General features: G+C 40.9%; 1 protein-coding gene across 1 annotated transcript in view; it reads right to left on the reverse strand.

Moving 5' to 3' along the window:
* The window catches only part of TTC28 (tetratricopeptide repeat domain 28), a 744,609-nt gene that overhangs the window by 344,234 nt on the left and 383,126 nt on the right, over positions 1-17,249 (reverse strand). Inside the window, exons 4-5 of the mRNA XM_006890519.1 lie at positions 16,424-16,696; positions 15,297-15,427 (exon numbers count right to left, since the gene is read on the reverse strand). Coding sequence (XP_006890581.1) covers positions 15,297-15,427; positions 16,424-16,696 — 404 coding nt within the window. The remainder of the gene's footprint in view (positions 1-15,296; positions 15,428-16,423; positions 16,697-17,249) is intronic.

Below are 17,249 nucleotides of genomic sequence, written 5' to 3' on the forward strand. Positions count from 1 at the left end.
GCATGCTTGGAAGGGTGGAAGGACAGAGAAACAGAGGGAGGCCATCAATGAGAAGTATTGATATAGTGCCTGGGGTAATTAGGGCAGGTGTGTCAGAGACAGCAAGGTTGGCATGGGATAGAGCAGGTTTCAGGGTAGCTAGGAGTTTCAGATGACTCCACGGCATATAACACCAACATGCTGAGATGTACTCCACATTGAAGGCTTTGATTTGTTATCTTCTGCAGCAAACGTTTCAAGTCTTCTTCATTTTCCACAAGCCAGCTTATGTCATTGGCATAACCCAGGTTTTCATAAGTCTTCCTCTAATCTTGAAACTACCACCATCTTCATACAGTCCAGCCTTTCAAGTTATTTGCTCAGCATAGAGATTGAGTTGGTATGGAGAAAGGATACAATTCTGACACATACCTTTGCTGAATTTAAACCTGCAGTGTTCCCTGGTTCTGTTTGCACAACAGTTTCTTAACAGAGTGGTAGGTTTCAGATGAACACAATGAACTGTTCTGAGGTTCCCATCCCTCTCAATATCAGCCATAATGTATCATCCACACCACCAAATGCCTATGCACAGTCAATATAACACAAGCAAGCATACATAGTAAATCCATACACTGAGCAAATAATGCAGAGTCTGGACTACATTAAAAAGAATGGCATCAAGACTGGAGAAAGATCCATCCACAGCCTGCAAAATACAGTTGGCACAACTTTGCTTACAGAAAAGGAAGAAGACTTGAACCACTTATTGGCGATGCTCAAAGACTATAGCCTTCAGGATGGGTTACATCTTAGTACAAAAACAACAAAAATCCTCACAACTAGACCAATAAACAACATCATGCTATATGGAGAAAAGACTGAAGTTGTCAAAGGTTTCACTTTATTGGATTTGCCGCAAACACTCATGGGAGTGGCAGTCAACTAATCAAATGACATTATTTCACTGGGGAAATCTGCTGCCAATGACCTCTTTTAAAGTGCCAAAGAGCAAAGATGTCACTTGAAAAACTAAGGTGTATCTGACCGAAGCCACGATATGTTTAGCTGCTTTATTTGGATGTGTAAACTGGACAACAAATAAGAAAGATTTAAAAATAATCTATGCCTTTTAACTGAGGTTGCGGCAAAGAATATTGACTACCCCACATAATGCCAAAAGAGCAGGCAAATCTACCTTGAAAGAAGCGTGGCCAGGACACTCTAGAAACAAGGAAAGTGAGATGTTGTCTCACATACTTTGTGAATGTTTTCAGCCCTTGGAGGAAGACGAGATGCTTAGAAAAAACAGAGTCATCAAAACAGAGCAAGACCCTCAATGAGATGGACTGACACAGAGCGTGCAACAATGGGCGTTAAGTACCAGAGATTGCAAGGAGGGGGGGCTTTGCCTGTTGTACAAAGGGTCACTATGAATGAGGGCCAACTGGGAGGCACCGAGCCATTCTAGAGGTCTTTCTACTTCTATAAAAACAGGCAGAGTTCTTTCTAGAGTTCTTTCTACTTCTATAAAAACAGGAAGCCCTGTACTCAAAGAGGAGAAATAAAAACACATTAGGTGGAGTGATGATAAAACAGAACTTGAGTAATAAAGTTGGGAGAAAAAAAATAGAACACCTAAGGGATGTTTTAGTAAACATATCATATATTGTGCAGCAATCGAAAAGGCATGTGGTTCAAATCCACCAGCTGCTCTGCGGGAGAAGGCTGAGCTATGTCTTCCTGGTGCCTCTGATAACCCACTGGAAGGTCAGCTATGGGTAGGTTCTAACTTGACAGTACTCAACAACAAATCAGACACTGCACAAACATATGGCCTAGTGGTAAGAATCTGCACTGCAATTCCAAAGGCACATGGGTTCAAGACCACCAGCAGCTCCATGGGCGAAAGATAGGCAATCTACTCCCATGTGCTTAAGTGCTTCTGAAAACTCACCGGAGGGTCGGTTCTGACTCTACAGCAGTCAACAACATACGCATATCGTCACTGGATGTAAAATGTCTTTGGAGGTAGTAACTATTTTATCAGCAAGAGAAAAGGAGCTTTCCTCACTCATTACAAACTCAAATGTGCAGCTGAATTATCTTAAACACAAAGAGCACCATCATAGAGTTGAGATCCTGACTCCATTCTTGGCAAGGGTCTACTTTCCAAACCCCACAGTATTTAGTGATTTGAAAAGTTAGAATGTAACAAACCTGTTTATTTCTCATGTCTACAAGATAAACACCACTTAAAGAGATGTCAAGTCTTCCTCTCCAGAACCTTTAACTCTGTCCTGTACTACTGGAAAGAAAAGAATTACCCCACTGCATTCACTGATTCGTCCACCCCCTATATTTCCCTTCCTCTTGTTCCCTTTTTCTCTTACACATACATAGACACACACTTTCACACTCTCGCTTTCTCTCTCATTTATTCTACAAGACTTTGTATGGAATGCATACCAGCTCTAGTGCAAAGTCATGTAACAATATAAATGGCACAGAAAATGTCAGCAAAAAGATCCAAGAAAAATAGCATTGTGTTCACAGAAAGTGCTGCAGTATGGATGATGTCATCAAAGATCATCTAATTAGCTTCCTCTAGCGACATCCTAAAGGAAATCCAGAAGGTTCCATTTTCTCACAAAATCAAGTGATCTTTTTTGGGGGATGGTGAGGAGGTAAGGGGGTTCAGTAACAGTAATGTGGACCCACAAGCGTCATAACTTGATAATTACTATTCTAAAAGAGCTCTGACATGGGAAGCATTATTAGACTAGACTGTAAGATAGAGAAAAAATATAGAATAAAGATACAATATGGTAGATTTCAGTGACTCACAGCGAAGCAACCGTAGAAAAGAAAACTAAACTTAACTTAACTTGGTATTTACCACCAACTTTCAGAAACATTCCTCTCTGGGTCTGCGTAAAGATTGACCCTATTAACAATCAAAGAGAAGAGAGCATGTTTGGTTTTGTTATTTGCTTTTTTAAAAAAAAAAAATCTAACAATCTTGAACATTTTTCTGCCAGACCAATAACTATTTCTCAACCCTGGACTATAACTGGAGGGTTGAGGGGAGATCTGAGCTTCTTGAAGGCAAGAATGATACATATTTATTCTAGACCAGAGAGGCCCCTAGGAAGCACCAAGTAAACGTGTTGAATGAATGAATGAGATTCTGCTTCTTTCCCGTCAAGACTTCCAGTTATCCATCAATAAGACACTGCAAACCAATAAATAATACATGTTGTATTTGAAATATCGCCAAATGCTACTGTTAGACAATCAATTTAGAGGAAAAAAAACATTAATGACAAGTTCTTATGCCTTTAGACAACCTTTTAAATGAAAAATTGAGGAAAAATATACTACATTTCATTATTGTTCTACTTCTCAGAGCCTATCTGAGTCCAAAATTTATACAAAAAGACTTGTACAACGTATTTTTACATTCCACAATATTTTTAACAGTTGTGCTTCCTCTAAAATAGATTTGTTTGTTCTTTTAGCAGCCCATGGGATAATTAATACAACACCACAGTTCAAAGGCATCGATTCATTGTCGTTCTTTATTTATTACCCAACATTCAGATGCATAAGAAACAACTGAAAAGTACCATGGCTCAGTTAGGTGTACTTCAATTTTTTTCAAGAAATATTGGTTTACATCCAAAAGTCATATGCCTTGTGTCTGTTGCATCCTTCATTCACACTGTTTCACATTATCATTCCCATATGTTGTGCTTTATAGAATTAAGTCACATCCTTGCTCTACAGCATTCTAAAGAGAGGTCCTTGACAGCAGATTCCCCCAACACAACATCCTCGTGACATCTTGACTGTTGCTACCTTGAGTGTTGATTGCAGATTCACGGAAATGAAGCAGATGATTTTGTGTATGTATAATTCTGCCATCCAGCTGAGTCCAACTCAGTGATTATCCAAAAGATTTCTAAGGTTGTAAATCTTAAGTAAATTATTTGGTGGATTCAAACCACTGACCTTTCATTTAGAAGCTCGATGCATTATGCACTACTCGCCTAGGGCTCCTTTTAACGTTTGTAGGTTATCTCACCTTAGACTAAGGTGTGCGTGATACAGGCCATGGTCTTTGCAATCACTTGTTATGCATCAGAGAGGATAGAAGGAGAATTGATGCCTTTAAGCTGTGGTGCTGGAGAAGAGTATTGAATGTACCATGGACTGCCAAGAAAACAAACAGATTCACTCTGGAGTGGGTTAAACCAGGCTACTCCTTGGAGGCAAGGATTCTGAGGCTCCGACTAACATACTTTGGACATGTTGTATGGAGAGACAGGTCCTTGGAGAGGGGCATCATGCTTGGTAGGGTGGAGGGACAGCACAGGAGGGGAAGACCCTCTATGAGGTGGACTGATTCAGTGACTGGGGTACTCGGGATGGGTGTGTCAGAGGCAATGCAATTGGCACAGGATAGAGCAGAGTTTAGGGCTGTTGTACATAGGGTCGTTATGAGTCGCAAACAACTCGAGGGAACATAACAACAACAACAGGTTATCTCAATTCACACCACAGTAAGTCCTTAGGTTATAAACATCTAATTTCTGCTTCCCCTTTTTCTTGGACTGAATTGTATCCCTTAAAGTGCATGTATTTGTAATGATATGATGTAGAAGCTTTAGAACAATCTCCCATGATATGATAAGCCAAACCACTTTAATGGTGGAATGTAAAACACATGAAATAAGGGGAGTGTCTCTTGGATGTGGCCTGCGTGCCAAGAGGTAGACACTTCAGCAAAATCAAGAAGGAATGGCCAGAAGTAGAGCACATCTTTTTGGATCCAGTCTCTACTCAAGGAAGATCCTTGACACTAAAGATGGCCAGAGCACATGGGGTTTTCTAAGAAATGCCTGGCCCAAAGGTTCTAAAGGAGACAAGGGCCTTCTCCTATAACCAAGAGAGAGAACTGGCACTCTGAAGTTGAACTTCTACACTCTTAACCTGTAAGAGAATAAACTCCTATCTGTTAAAGTCATCCACTTAATGGTATCTCTGTTATAGCAGCTTCAGATAACTAAGATACCCTCCAATGCTAAGAAAGGGGGGGGCCTCATTTTGAAATAACTGACTCAAACCCTACTCAAAGCAAATAATTTCTTACAATCAACTTCCCTTGCTACTCATGCAAATGCAAAGCTTTTAAACCACCAAAAAAGCTTTCAGTATTTTCTTACATTCTAGTAAGGTGAAATAAGGACTATACGCTCTTATTTCTACTTAACAACAAATTCAATTTAAAGGCACACTTAAGAATGGATCTTGTTCATAACCTAGGGGCAGAAATAACTTAAAACCTTCAATAAATGGCTGGATATACCATGTCCGTGGTCTACACAACTGAATTCCTATAGTCAACATTATCCAAACCAAAATTCCAGCAGAAAGTGCAAGGAGGCCAAAGACAAGGAAGAAGGCTGGCTCATTCTACAAAACACACAGATACAAGCATTTGAGAGCATGGGCACACACATATGGATGTAAAGGATCTAGACCAGTTATAAACTTTATATTGTCAGATAACTAGATTCACTGAAAAGCTATGGTAATTAGCTAATGTGCTATTGGTATAAACATAGAAGCAAAGAGAACAACAGAAAATAATAGAGAATCCTTATATCCCAACTACCTTGTGAAAGAAGCAACACAGTAGTGTGCCTTGAACAGATATGATGCTGGATCACTTGTCTATTATTCATTCACCTGGTGGGAAAATGAACTTTGATCCCTATTCTCTCAGCACAAAAAAGTCAACGTCAAGTTGTGGCAGACCTGAATACAAAAATTCCAACAGTAAACCGTCTCAGAGAAAGACCTTTCTGACCTTGGATATACAAAAAGGTTCGTAAACAGGACACAAAAAGGCACTAACCATAAAAGGGAATTGATAACTTGGACTTCGTTTACATTCCATATATTAGCAAGAGAAGATGGGAATTGGGGATGGGAGTTTCAGTGAAGCAAAGAGAAGTCAACCCAGCCTGAAGAAAGAAAACATTGTTCAAACAGATTTCTATGAAAACAAAGATCAGGTTTTCTACACAGAGGATCCAGCACGGAAGGGTAAAAGCATCAGACATGTTTAATGAAGTGTGTCATGTGGTCGCATATGAAAGACTGTGAGGGCTATGACACCTCCCTGGGTGAAGAAGCAGAAGAAGTTAAGAGGAGGTTTCTCAAAGGTTTTTAAACAGAGAAATTATACCAGAAACTTATTTTAAAAGGGTAATGCAAAGAGATCTAGAGGGGAGGGGTTGAAGAAAGAAGAAACTGCAATCAGAAAAAGAGTTAAAAGGGGATTTGACTTGTTGGGCTGTGTATACACCCAGTGTGGCAAGAGGAATGCCACCAAACCACTAACTCCATTGCCACTGAGCTGATCCAATCCAAGGCGATCCTTCACTGGGTCTCTGGGGCCATAAATCTTTTTGAGATTTTAAAAACAAAATGAAACAAAAACCTCCCGGCCATCAGTCCATTCTAACTCATGGCAGCCTTGCATCAAGAGTTGTTCTTCTTTCTCCTTGAAGCTATTGGTGCATGAAAACCACCAGAAACACCACCATCTGGTCAACAGTACAGCTCACCTGAACTACGCCATCAGGGCTCCCTTATTCGGAAGACTGTTTATCTTCCTCCCACAGGTTGGCTGGTGGGTCCAAACCACCAACCTTTTAGTTAATACAGCCTAACTCATAATCCACTAAACCACCAGGGAACCTTGATGTATGCAAAGCCACCAAGTAAAACCTACAGTACATTTTCCAGGAGTGTCGATTTTACTTGACTATTTGAGGAAAAGCAATTACACTAAAGCAATGATACACTGCATAGTTATTTTCTACATTCGTGTGAATTTCTGAACAATGATGTCAATGATACTACCAACAGGAATATCCTTTTTGATTTCTAATCCTTATTATGTTTCAAGTGCTGTGCTAAGTAAGCATTTTCTGTGAATTAACTCATTTAATCTCCACAACGACAAACAAGGTAGATGATATTAGAATCGTGTTTTCCTCTAACTCCACATACAGAATTACTTGCAGAGATGTGCTTTTATATGCCTCTTTGAAAATTTATTTTTATTAAGGTTTAGCAATCACTTACACTACTGATAATGTAACTTGGTACAAATATTTTGAAACACTGGCAAAAAGCAACTCAATCTAAGCACATGTATGATCAGACACTTAAGAGAAAGAAGTGCTTACGCTCACCGAAAGACAGGAAGAAGATTGCTTATAGCAGCATTTTCGTAACAGCCTATCATTGCAAACTGTCCCAACGTCCATCAGCACATAGAGGAGCAACATGATTTTCAAGGTTGCGTGGGAGTAGATGGCAGGGTCAAAATGTAAAGGCATGTTTGCCTCTCATCTAAGTCCATACTTTTAACCACTATGCTATCCTTAAAAGAAATTGTGTGCTACTTGTTCTGATTAGAGAAGAGCTCTGGTGGCCCAGTGGTCAGAAACTGCACTGCAATCCTGAGGGCATGTGGTTCCAACCCACCAGCTGCTCTTTGGAAGAAAGATGGGCAATCTCTTCTTGTGTGATTAAACTGCCTCTGAAAACCCATAGGGCCAGCTACGGATCGGTTCCAACTCGATGATATACTACACACACAACACCTAAACAAGTAGCTTCCTTGTCTCCTGAGCATGTCTGTTAAATATTGTAGAAAAGTCCTAAGAGAAGGTAGTGCAACAGTCTAGGTAAAAGATAATGAGGCAGAAGGGAAGATGCAGAGCAGAGATTCCTATTGCAGGAACAAGAAAACCCACTAACCAATCAAACATGAGACCGAGGAGGACGGGAGGAGGCAGTAGCCTGGGCAGCTGGATGAGCAGTGAATGAGGACGTAGCCCCAGACTGAAGTGCCATGTCTGGCCCACTGGCTTGTAGGCGACAGTCCACTTGGGCAGTTAGTGGAAGAAATGTGAAGCTCAGGTAAGAAATCCAGGCTGATAAAAACTTTGGTGTGATCAGCACATCACATTCCCTGCAGGGAGAACAACTCCAATCCAACGTAATTGATGTATTCTTTTGGCAATTAATATTAGCTCTCAAGAAGGTCTCTGTGGGTCCCTGAAATTAATTTTGAAGTCATTAAGGTAGACTTGAAGGTTAGTCGAAATGAAAGATCCTGTGCAGTGGTGTCAACTTCCTCATTAAGAAGCTGAGAGGAATTGGATAAAAGAAAAGGCCATTGTTTTCAAAATCCACAATTTTATGCATTTGTGGCTTATGCTACTAACTCAAAGAGGCCACACTGTGAAGGTCTAAACCCATGGGAGGAAGGTGAGAAAGCTCTTTCTGTGCCATTTACTGCCTCCCAAGAACTCACTGGAGGGTCAGCTGTGCATCGATTCTGACTCAACAGCAATGAGTTCAAGTTTTGACTTTCCAGTTAAGTTTAAATCCTTAAGGGATGCAGAACCACACAGATTCTGTGCTCAGCAAAATTATTCATCAAGATTTTGCTTCAGATCACACCACTGTTTGGGGACAGGGCAGGGAGAGGGAATTAGTTAGCATTCCCACATTCCTCTCATTTTAACACTTTTGCCACCAGAAGTTGCTGTGGCGTTCTTTGCGTCATACATGTAAACACATCTCTGGCTTACAAAGACAACTCTGGTGGCTTAGTGGTAAGGAGCTGCACTGCCAACCCAAAGACACACTGTTTGAATCCACCAGCTGCTCTGGGAGAGGATTTTGGGTCATCTCCTTCCATGCAATTTACTGCCTCTGAAAACCTTCTGGAGGGTCACCTATGAGTCACTTCTGACTCGACAGTATATAACAATCCATCTTGCTTACACAGACTGCAGAGTCCTTTCTGACATAAAGATCTCCAATTTTAAGAAAAGGTGTTTGCTTCCTTTGCTTTCGGGGACTCTCTTTAAAGTCAGCAAAAATGGTCTTGGCCATGACAGTCCTAGCAGGTTCGCTGGTTTCGAACTCCTCCCCAGCTGGCCTCTACAGGTGCCCAGACAGGAAAAAGAAGAGATAGCCATTTGGTTGATTTTTTTAAATGGTTGATTGGTTTTCAATGGGAAATTACTTGCAGGCCGCCATCTTGCTATTTGATATAATTCTAAAATATATTATAGCCAATAATGCAAAAGGCAGAAAGATAGAGCTAGTCATCCTTTTCAGTCAGAGACAGCAATCAGAGCAGTTCATTTTTGCTCCAAAGGCCATTTCTTCTCTTTCACTTCATCATGAAAAGAATGCCAAAGGAAAATACAAACAATCTGAGATCACAGATAAAACAGAAGTAGGATAATTATTACAAAGCACATTGTCTACTCTAGCACGTATGACTGTAATAGCGGGCATAGATCAGTGGTGATTAATTTTATAAGGCACAAAGGATAAGAATGATTGTATGAAACAATATGAATGAAGAAACACAATTTTTTAAAAAATAAAATAAAAATATAACTAAAAAGAAAGGATATGACTAGTGTTTGAAAGAAGTCTCAAAGTTCAAACCAGTGTGACAATTAAATGTAAAAGTGTAGATTAAGGACACAAAAGCATTTGCAGATAATAATGTATTGTATTGCCAGAAAACTCAAAAGAATTAAGAAAAGGTGGAGCTACTATGGTACAATTTTCATATGGCCACTTGATGTTGTCGTTGTTGTTGTTATTGTTGTTGTTGATGTTGTTAGGTGCCTTTGAGGTGCCCCGGACTCACAGTGACCCTGTGGACAACAGATGGAAACCTTGCCTTCTGGCCCTCCTCAACCGTCTCCGCTGGGCCTAAGCACATTACTGCAGTCATGATATCAACCCATCCTGTCAAAGGTAAGGGTCTCAACTCTCCTTCAGGGATCTTCTACTTTTCCAACCACAGTACGATGTCCTTCTTAAGGACTTGTCCCTCCTGCTAAGTATGGAATATGAAGTCTTACTATTCTTGCCTCGAGGGAGCACTCTGGCTGCACTTCTACATTTTGAGGCAATGATAGCTAATCACAAACATGCAAAACTAATGACTTGACATATATCAAACATCTCAGGGGCTGGAAAACCTTCCCCAAAGCACATTAAACTTCTAGGGGGTGGGGAAAAGCCTTCCCAAAAGCAGACCTGTGAGAAGTAGAAAAATAAGGACCTCAAGTATTATTATACACTCAGAATAATAAAGAATTAATGAAACACTGCACAACATGAATGAATCTATAGGAAATTATGTTGACTGACACAAGCCAGTCACAAAAGGACAATTATGATACAAGAACACTTTTATTAAAAAGCTCAGGAAAGGTTTACACATGGATAGAATCATTCTTGGATGGTTACCAGGGATGGGATGGGAGGGAGGGAAGAGTAAAAATGAATGAATGTGGCAAGCTCTGGTGGTCTAGTGGCAAGAAGCTGCACTGTAATTCAAGAGGTGAGCAATTCGAATCCATTAGATGCCCTACTGGAGAAGGAGGACCAATCTCCTCCCGTACCAGTCAGATCCGATTTGATGGCGCACACACACACAAAATAATAAAAATTTTTTAAAAAGGGGAAAAAAATGAATGACTAGGTAAATTGAGTGAAGGGAAAGGCAATATACAATAAGGATTGCTAAAAAAAAAAAAAAAGGATTGCTCAGACATTGTAATTAATTACGTATGTTGTAATGTTACGTGCCACCCACTGCTGGTCCTCCAGTGGATTTTCAGAGGTTGTGAATCGCTTGGAAGGAGGTTGTCTATCTTTCTCAAGAGCAGTTGGTGTTGGCCACCCAATTCCTTAATCTCCAGGCCACCAGAGTGTCATGTCAATTTCAATTCGTTTAATCAATTGTAAGGAAAAAAATATGTGATTAAATGAAAAAAATCCAGAATGATTTGTACTTTCACCCAAATAAAAATAACAAAAAGATAAAAAGAAAATAATAAATGCTGGGACAAACCAGGCTCCCGAGTAGAAGCTGGTCGGAAGTCTATATTATGCTGTGTCTCCTCTGGAATTCCAGAATCTTGGTAGTGATTCAGAGAACATTCATCACACAGTTTTTAACATGTTGGTTATATCAAAGCTTCGCCTCAGAGAGAATAAAAACCCCTTAGAGGAGTGATCCCACACCACACCCCTAAACCCCTAAAGCCTCAGCAAACTTCTCTGCACATATTCCATGCTTCATGAGTAGTCATTCCATAAATTAACTCGGTTAAACCCCAGAAGACTTGCCAACTGACACTTTAAACCTAAACAAAATGCATGCTATTGCAATAGTTTCATTTAGACATTTTATGTGTTCTTAAAGTTCCAAGGCAGTATTAACTCTACTTTTATCAAATGGTGGCTGATTTTAGAGAAATAGGAGAAATACCTCTCGCTAATTGTAGTTGTTGTTGCTGCTGCTTATTGACTTCAAGTCAAGCACGACTCATAGCGACCCTGTGAACAAAAGGCCTGAAACCCCTCTACCAGTTAAATATGGACAGGTAAAAACTCACTCTTTCTGCTATTGTGTCAGAATCCACTCATAGCTGACCATCTAGAGCGTTGTCAGAGGATTTAAAATCTCACAAGAGGAGAATGACCACTTTTGTCCTGTGGAGCAGCAAGTTGATTCAAATAACCAGAGAGGCGCCACCTCTGGGTTACCAGAGCAACTAGCAGCAAAATTTCCTGGGTGGTACACAGAGTTGATGAGCTTGGCAACTAGCAGCAAGGATGGAGGTTCGAGGCCTTTCAGAAGCACCTTGGAAAAACTACTTGGCAATCTACTGTCAAAAAGTCAGCCACAGCTTTTCAACTTTACGGAGTTTAGTTCTACTAAGATTCAATGACAGCTGATTAAGAGCAGTACTCAAAAACAACCTTAAAAGCTAAAAGAAATTATAAGAAAGTAAAACTAAGTTTCTAAAAAAAAAAAGGATGGTACTCTACAATTACAGAGCAAATAAGAGTGAAGATATACAGGAAAAGAAATAAGAAACTCTACAAGTCAACCTAGGAATCAAGACTGTTACGAACGGGGCAACAGTGAACCCAAAAAACATGAGACAGCCCACAACAGAAATCCAAAGGTTGGTGGTTCAAGTCCACCCAGAAACACCACAGAGGACAGGACTGAAGACATTAAAAAGAAAAAAAATTAATCATTGTAAACCCACTCTGATGCACACAGAGTCTATTAGACATTGGAATCTACTCTCTGGCAACTCTTTGGTCCCTTCCCTAAATGATACCATCTTAAACTTCTACTTCAGTTGTTAAATCTGGCTCTCGTTTCTTAAAGTCATTTATCATACATAACTGGTCAACAGTGCATCTCCTTCTAAAGTTTTGATTCTTTTCATTGCCTGAACATTTAGAAATTAGATGTGAGAGATGCAAATAAAAAAAAAATATGAGATACCATCTCACCCCAGCAACAACAGCAAAGTTCAACAGGGCAACAAAAAACAAATGCTGGTGAGGTTATGGAGAGATTGGAACTCTTAGTCATGACTGATGGGAATGTAAAACAACTATGTAAGGTAGTTCGGTGCATTCTCAAAAAGCTGGAAATAGAAATATCATTTGATCTAGTATCTCCACTACTGGGAATATACCCTAAAGAAACCAGAGATGTGACGCAAACAGACGCATGCATATCCATGTGTATTGCTGCATTATTCAAAATAACAAAGAGAAGGAAGAAACCCAAATATTCACCAACAAAAGAATGGACAGAAAAACAATGGGCCCGTTCACACAATGGAACATTATGCAGCACTGAAGAACAACAAACACATAAAACATTATACAACATGGGAAGCTTGGAAGGCATTATAGTGAGTGAAATATCTCAGTCACACAAGGGCAAATACTGCATAACACTGCCGTTATAAAATAGAATAGATATGGGGAAGTTGGGGGGGAGAATGAGGAAAGAGTGGATAATGAATACTGCAATAGAAGAGATGAGGGGAAGAACTGTCTGAAAGGAATATATGATTATGAGAACAAGGGGTGTGTTGAAGGGTGGGCTGGGGGAGGGGGAATGGGAGGGAGAAAATGTGCAACAATGAGTAAAAAATAAGAAATACTTTTTTAAAAAGAAGTTACTCAGTAGTGGATGACTCTTCTAGATACTGGCTCTGACACCATATGGCAGGGTAGGTTTATGCAAATGTGAGGCTTTTGGGGCTCACCACAGAGACAGGACAGCATGCCAATAATAAAGTAAATGGCTGCTTTCAGGTGGGACCACACAAAGAACTTGTGCAGAATGCTGACGTGGAGATTGGTCTGTTTTGCCATCCCACCAGGCTTACAATGAGCAAGCTCAGAGGCTGGAAAGTGAGGGTGTCACTACCATCAAGACTGCAGCACATCCTTTGGACTTCAGGTCTCTGTGTGATCCAGAGAGGGTAAGGGGTGGTACCGAGAGGGCAAGGTGTGGCACTGAAGAGATAGAATGGGACCAAAAGACAAAAGCAGAGGTGGTGGCAGTAGCAATAGGAGCAAAAGAGGCAGTGGAGAACCAGAAAGTGGTGTAAAACAGAGCTGTGGGTTCCCAGAACACAGAGTAAGAAATCTGAATACCTGCTGGTGAACTAGGTGCTTTGGGGCACTTTCTAGGGAGTTAGGCCTGAGGACACACAGAGCTAGAGCTTTTAGATCTAGGCTTACTGGTAGAGTGGGGGATGGCACATAGAGCTTTGCAACACTTGTCTGAGCACGGTAAAGTGAAACGCTATGAGGCCAAGGATCAGAGAAAGGCCTGTCTGCCAGCACAGCAGAGAAGAGCCCATCCTTGTATCCTGAGTGTTTCCCAACTGTACTGTAACCCATCACTTCCCTAATAATCCCCATAATCATCAGCACTGTGCGCCACTGCAACAAACTATCAAACCTTGTTGAAAAGGGAGTTCTGGTAGTCTAGTAGTAAGAAGCTGTGCTGCAATCTTAAAGTCATGAAGTTTAAACCACCAGCTGCTCCACACGAGAAGGATGGACAATCTCCTCCCATGTGATTTATTGCTTCTGAAAAATCACTTAAAGGGCAGCGATGGGTTGGTTCTGATTCGACAGCACACATCAACAACAGCAGAAAAGAATGAGCACCTTGGGAGGGAGGATGAAGGTAGTGACTGACACGAGAAAGTGTAGAGCTGTGGGGACATAACTGATCTCAACGGAATGGTCCTGGTGCTACTGGCGTTGCCCATGAGGATTCTTTCCCTGCGTGTATTTAGTGAGGTCAAGCACTGCTGCTCTCACGTCCACTGCACTATTTACACACAGATCATGTGGCATATAAGAACTGCTTGGAAAGTAAGAGTCAACAGGTGGGGAAAGTAAGCATCATTCCTTCGACTTCCACAAATGCATGGCCATTGTATTGTCTATTCCGGTTAATTTCAAAGGCCTTTGCCATCCCATTCTTTCATAGTGCCTGATCATGTTCCAGAGATCTGATTATTCAAGTAATAGAACTAATCTTTACAATGATCCACAGTGAAATTCTGACATGTAACCACATCTAATTCTCAATGCTAAGACTGATCCTAAACTTGTTACCTCTGTTCTTAACCCTCCCTTTCTTATTAATAAAATGATAATAAAAGCTACCACATATAGAATTCCTCTTATGTGGCCTTTTTACATGAATTATTTATAACCTTGCCACAACTATGAATGAAAGAAATAGAATCATGATCACTTTCATCAACAGGAAAACAAAGGCAAGGAGGGGTTAAGTAGTAACTTCTTTACAATTCCACAGCCAGGAAGTGTCATAACTAGTATCCACCTCTCAGCCTATTTTAACTCACACTCCACCCTCTAAGCTTTCTACCCACACTTTCTCATCTTGCTGTACACACTGGATATCAACTCAGAGAGTATTTCTTTTCTCTAATAAAAACAAAAATGATACTTCCTTCTTATTACAACCCTTGTCTCTCAGACTCAAGTTTCTACCACCTGAGTTAAAAATCTACCAAGGAAACAGCATGGGGTGTTTGTAGTAGTAATGCTTGGTCAGTGAGTGATCATATGACAGTGGTGTGGCTTTTTGCTAATTTTAAACATGTATATTCCTACATAATATGAGAGGGGAAAGAACAACATATCCTACAAAGTTGTTAGCGCCTGAAGTCAAGGACCATGTCTTAGTTATCTTATCTCTTCATACCCAAAATTTACGCATGCTACATAGCAATGCCTGATGTATCTGAGACATTGTAGACAGAGAAAGAGATTATAGACTTAATTTTATTCTTTCTTTTTTGGTCTGCAGATCAGCTTCCTACCTCTCGATCCTTGAGTTTCATGGCGAGCACCAACTGATGTCTGTGGTTAGTAAGAGCCTCCCGGTAATTTCCTTTGGAGAAGAATGCGGAGCCCAGATTCCCGTGAGCTCGGCATTCCCCTGTCTGGTCACCTGAGTTGTTTAAAAACACAAAAAAAGATAGAACCTCTGTAAGTGATAGCATAATTTATACTCTGTAACTGCCACCTCCATTTAAGAACCACAAGTTTACTTACTACGATTTCTCTCTACTCCTCTCAGGAAGGGGGGGGGCGGAAATACCCAAGACTCTATATGAGGAGTTATGATCCTAGAACTTCAATCTCTAGATCTGAGCAGTTACAGTACCTAGAACATGTAACTAAAGTCAGGGATTTGGCCTCCTGGACATGAGGGATTAAAGAACTTGACACAAACCAGCTGCTGTGCAGCGTCTCCTCGCTGCTCTGCCAATGACCCCCCGAACCACCACCAGCTTGCAGGTTCAGTCATTTGAGTCCAGATCTATTATACAATGAGCACTAGTTACAAATACGCTGACAGTGGACCACTTTATCTTTTCTCGTAGTGCCATCCACCATGTCATAAATTGTTGTTGTGAGGTGCCATCAAGCTGACTACGACTCATAGAGAGAGACCTTATGAACATCAGACCTGAAAATGGCAACCATAAATTATTCTAACAAAGAAAAAAACAAAACCAAACCAAAAAACCAACCAACCAACAAGCAACCAAGGCACAGAGAGTTTAGGTAACTTGCCCAACATCACACAGCACTCTGGCTCCACTACAGAACATTGTCTTCTCCAACAAAATGACGACCGTCTATGTGAATAGAGGCCAAAGGAAAATAAAGATGAAAGGTTCATCCACCAATACTATCTTTTGGGAAATTGTATCTGTGAGTCTAAATCCCTGAATAGGACAGTGAATACATTAATTCACATGTCAGCTTTTTGGGAGGCCCGAGACCTTGCTACATGAAGAACTCTGAAGTTGGAGTACTCTAAAACAGAGACTACTAGAAATACATTTCGTTTTCATTGTGTGTATTGTCCCAATACAAGTCTAGCTAACTTGGAGGCCTCCTCTTCTGCACTGAAAGAAATGTGAGAAGCAGAATCTACCTAAGGTCTTGGCTACATCCAAGTCCTGCTGCATGTACCCAGTGCTCTTCTCTGTGTTGCCGAGGGACCAGTAAGCACTGCTCAGGGCGGAGAAGACGGAGCCTCTCAGCTTGAGGCTGCAGGTGCCAATCTTCAGAGCGGCTTCTAAGACGACCACGGAGGCCCCATGATGACCAGCCGTCAAGAGTTCCTGCCCGACTACAGACACGACCACAAAGGGACTCTTGTCCAGTTTCATCTTCTGAAGCTGTTGGTAAGTGGGCTCCAAGGAATCTGAGAGAAGAAAAAAAAAACAGAAGAACAAGTGGGAATGGATGGTGATAAAATATAAAATGGTATTTTCTGATATACCCTAGAAACAAGCGTTTCTTGCACTTTCACAGTCTCTTTCAATCTTCAGTCTTTAATCCAGCACCACCCAAACACTTCCCTTAATCACACAGGACCACTTCCACCTCTTCTAACCCCAGTCTGGTCTTTTCCTTCTCCTCACATGCATGTGTATGCCACACTCATCCTCTCTTCTGGAAATTCCTGGGTTAGAATGCATCACGCTCCCTGAAGGGTTTCTTCTTCTCTGTCTGGATGGCCTCTAGAAATTTTATAAACACATTACGCAAAGCTCCTCTGCATCATGCAGCATTACTCAGCCCCTAAGGCTAAGGCCGGCCTTAATCTTTGTATTTAAACACTCACTGCATTTATATCATTCTTGTTTGTTGTTATGTTCTATCTAGTTGGAACCAATCTGTTGCTAACCCTCCAGGAGCAGCTGACAGATCTGAACCTCGTGCTTTTGGGTTGACAGTGCAAATCCTTACCAGTA

This window comes from Elephantulus edwardii, unplaced genomic scaffold, assembly GCF_000299155.1.
Source record: "Elephantulus edwardii isolate Elephantulus edwardi_28Jun2011 unplaced genomic scaffold, EleEdw1.0 scaffold00089, whole genome shotgun sequence".
In the NCBI taxonomy this organism is placed as follows: domain Eukaryota; kingdom Metazoa; phylum Chordata; class Mammalia; order Macroscelidea; family Macroscelididae; genus Elephantulus; species Elephantulus edwardii.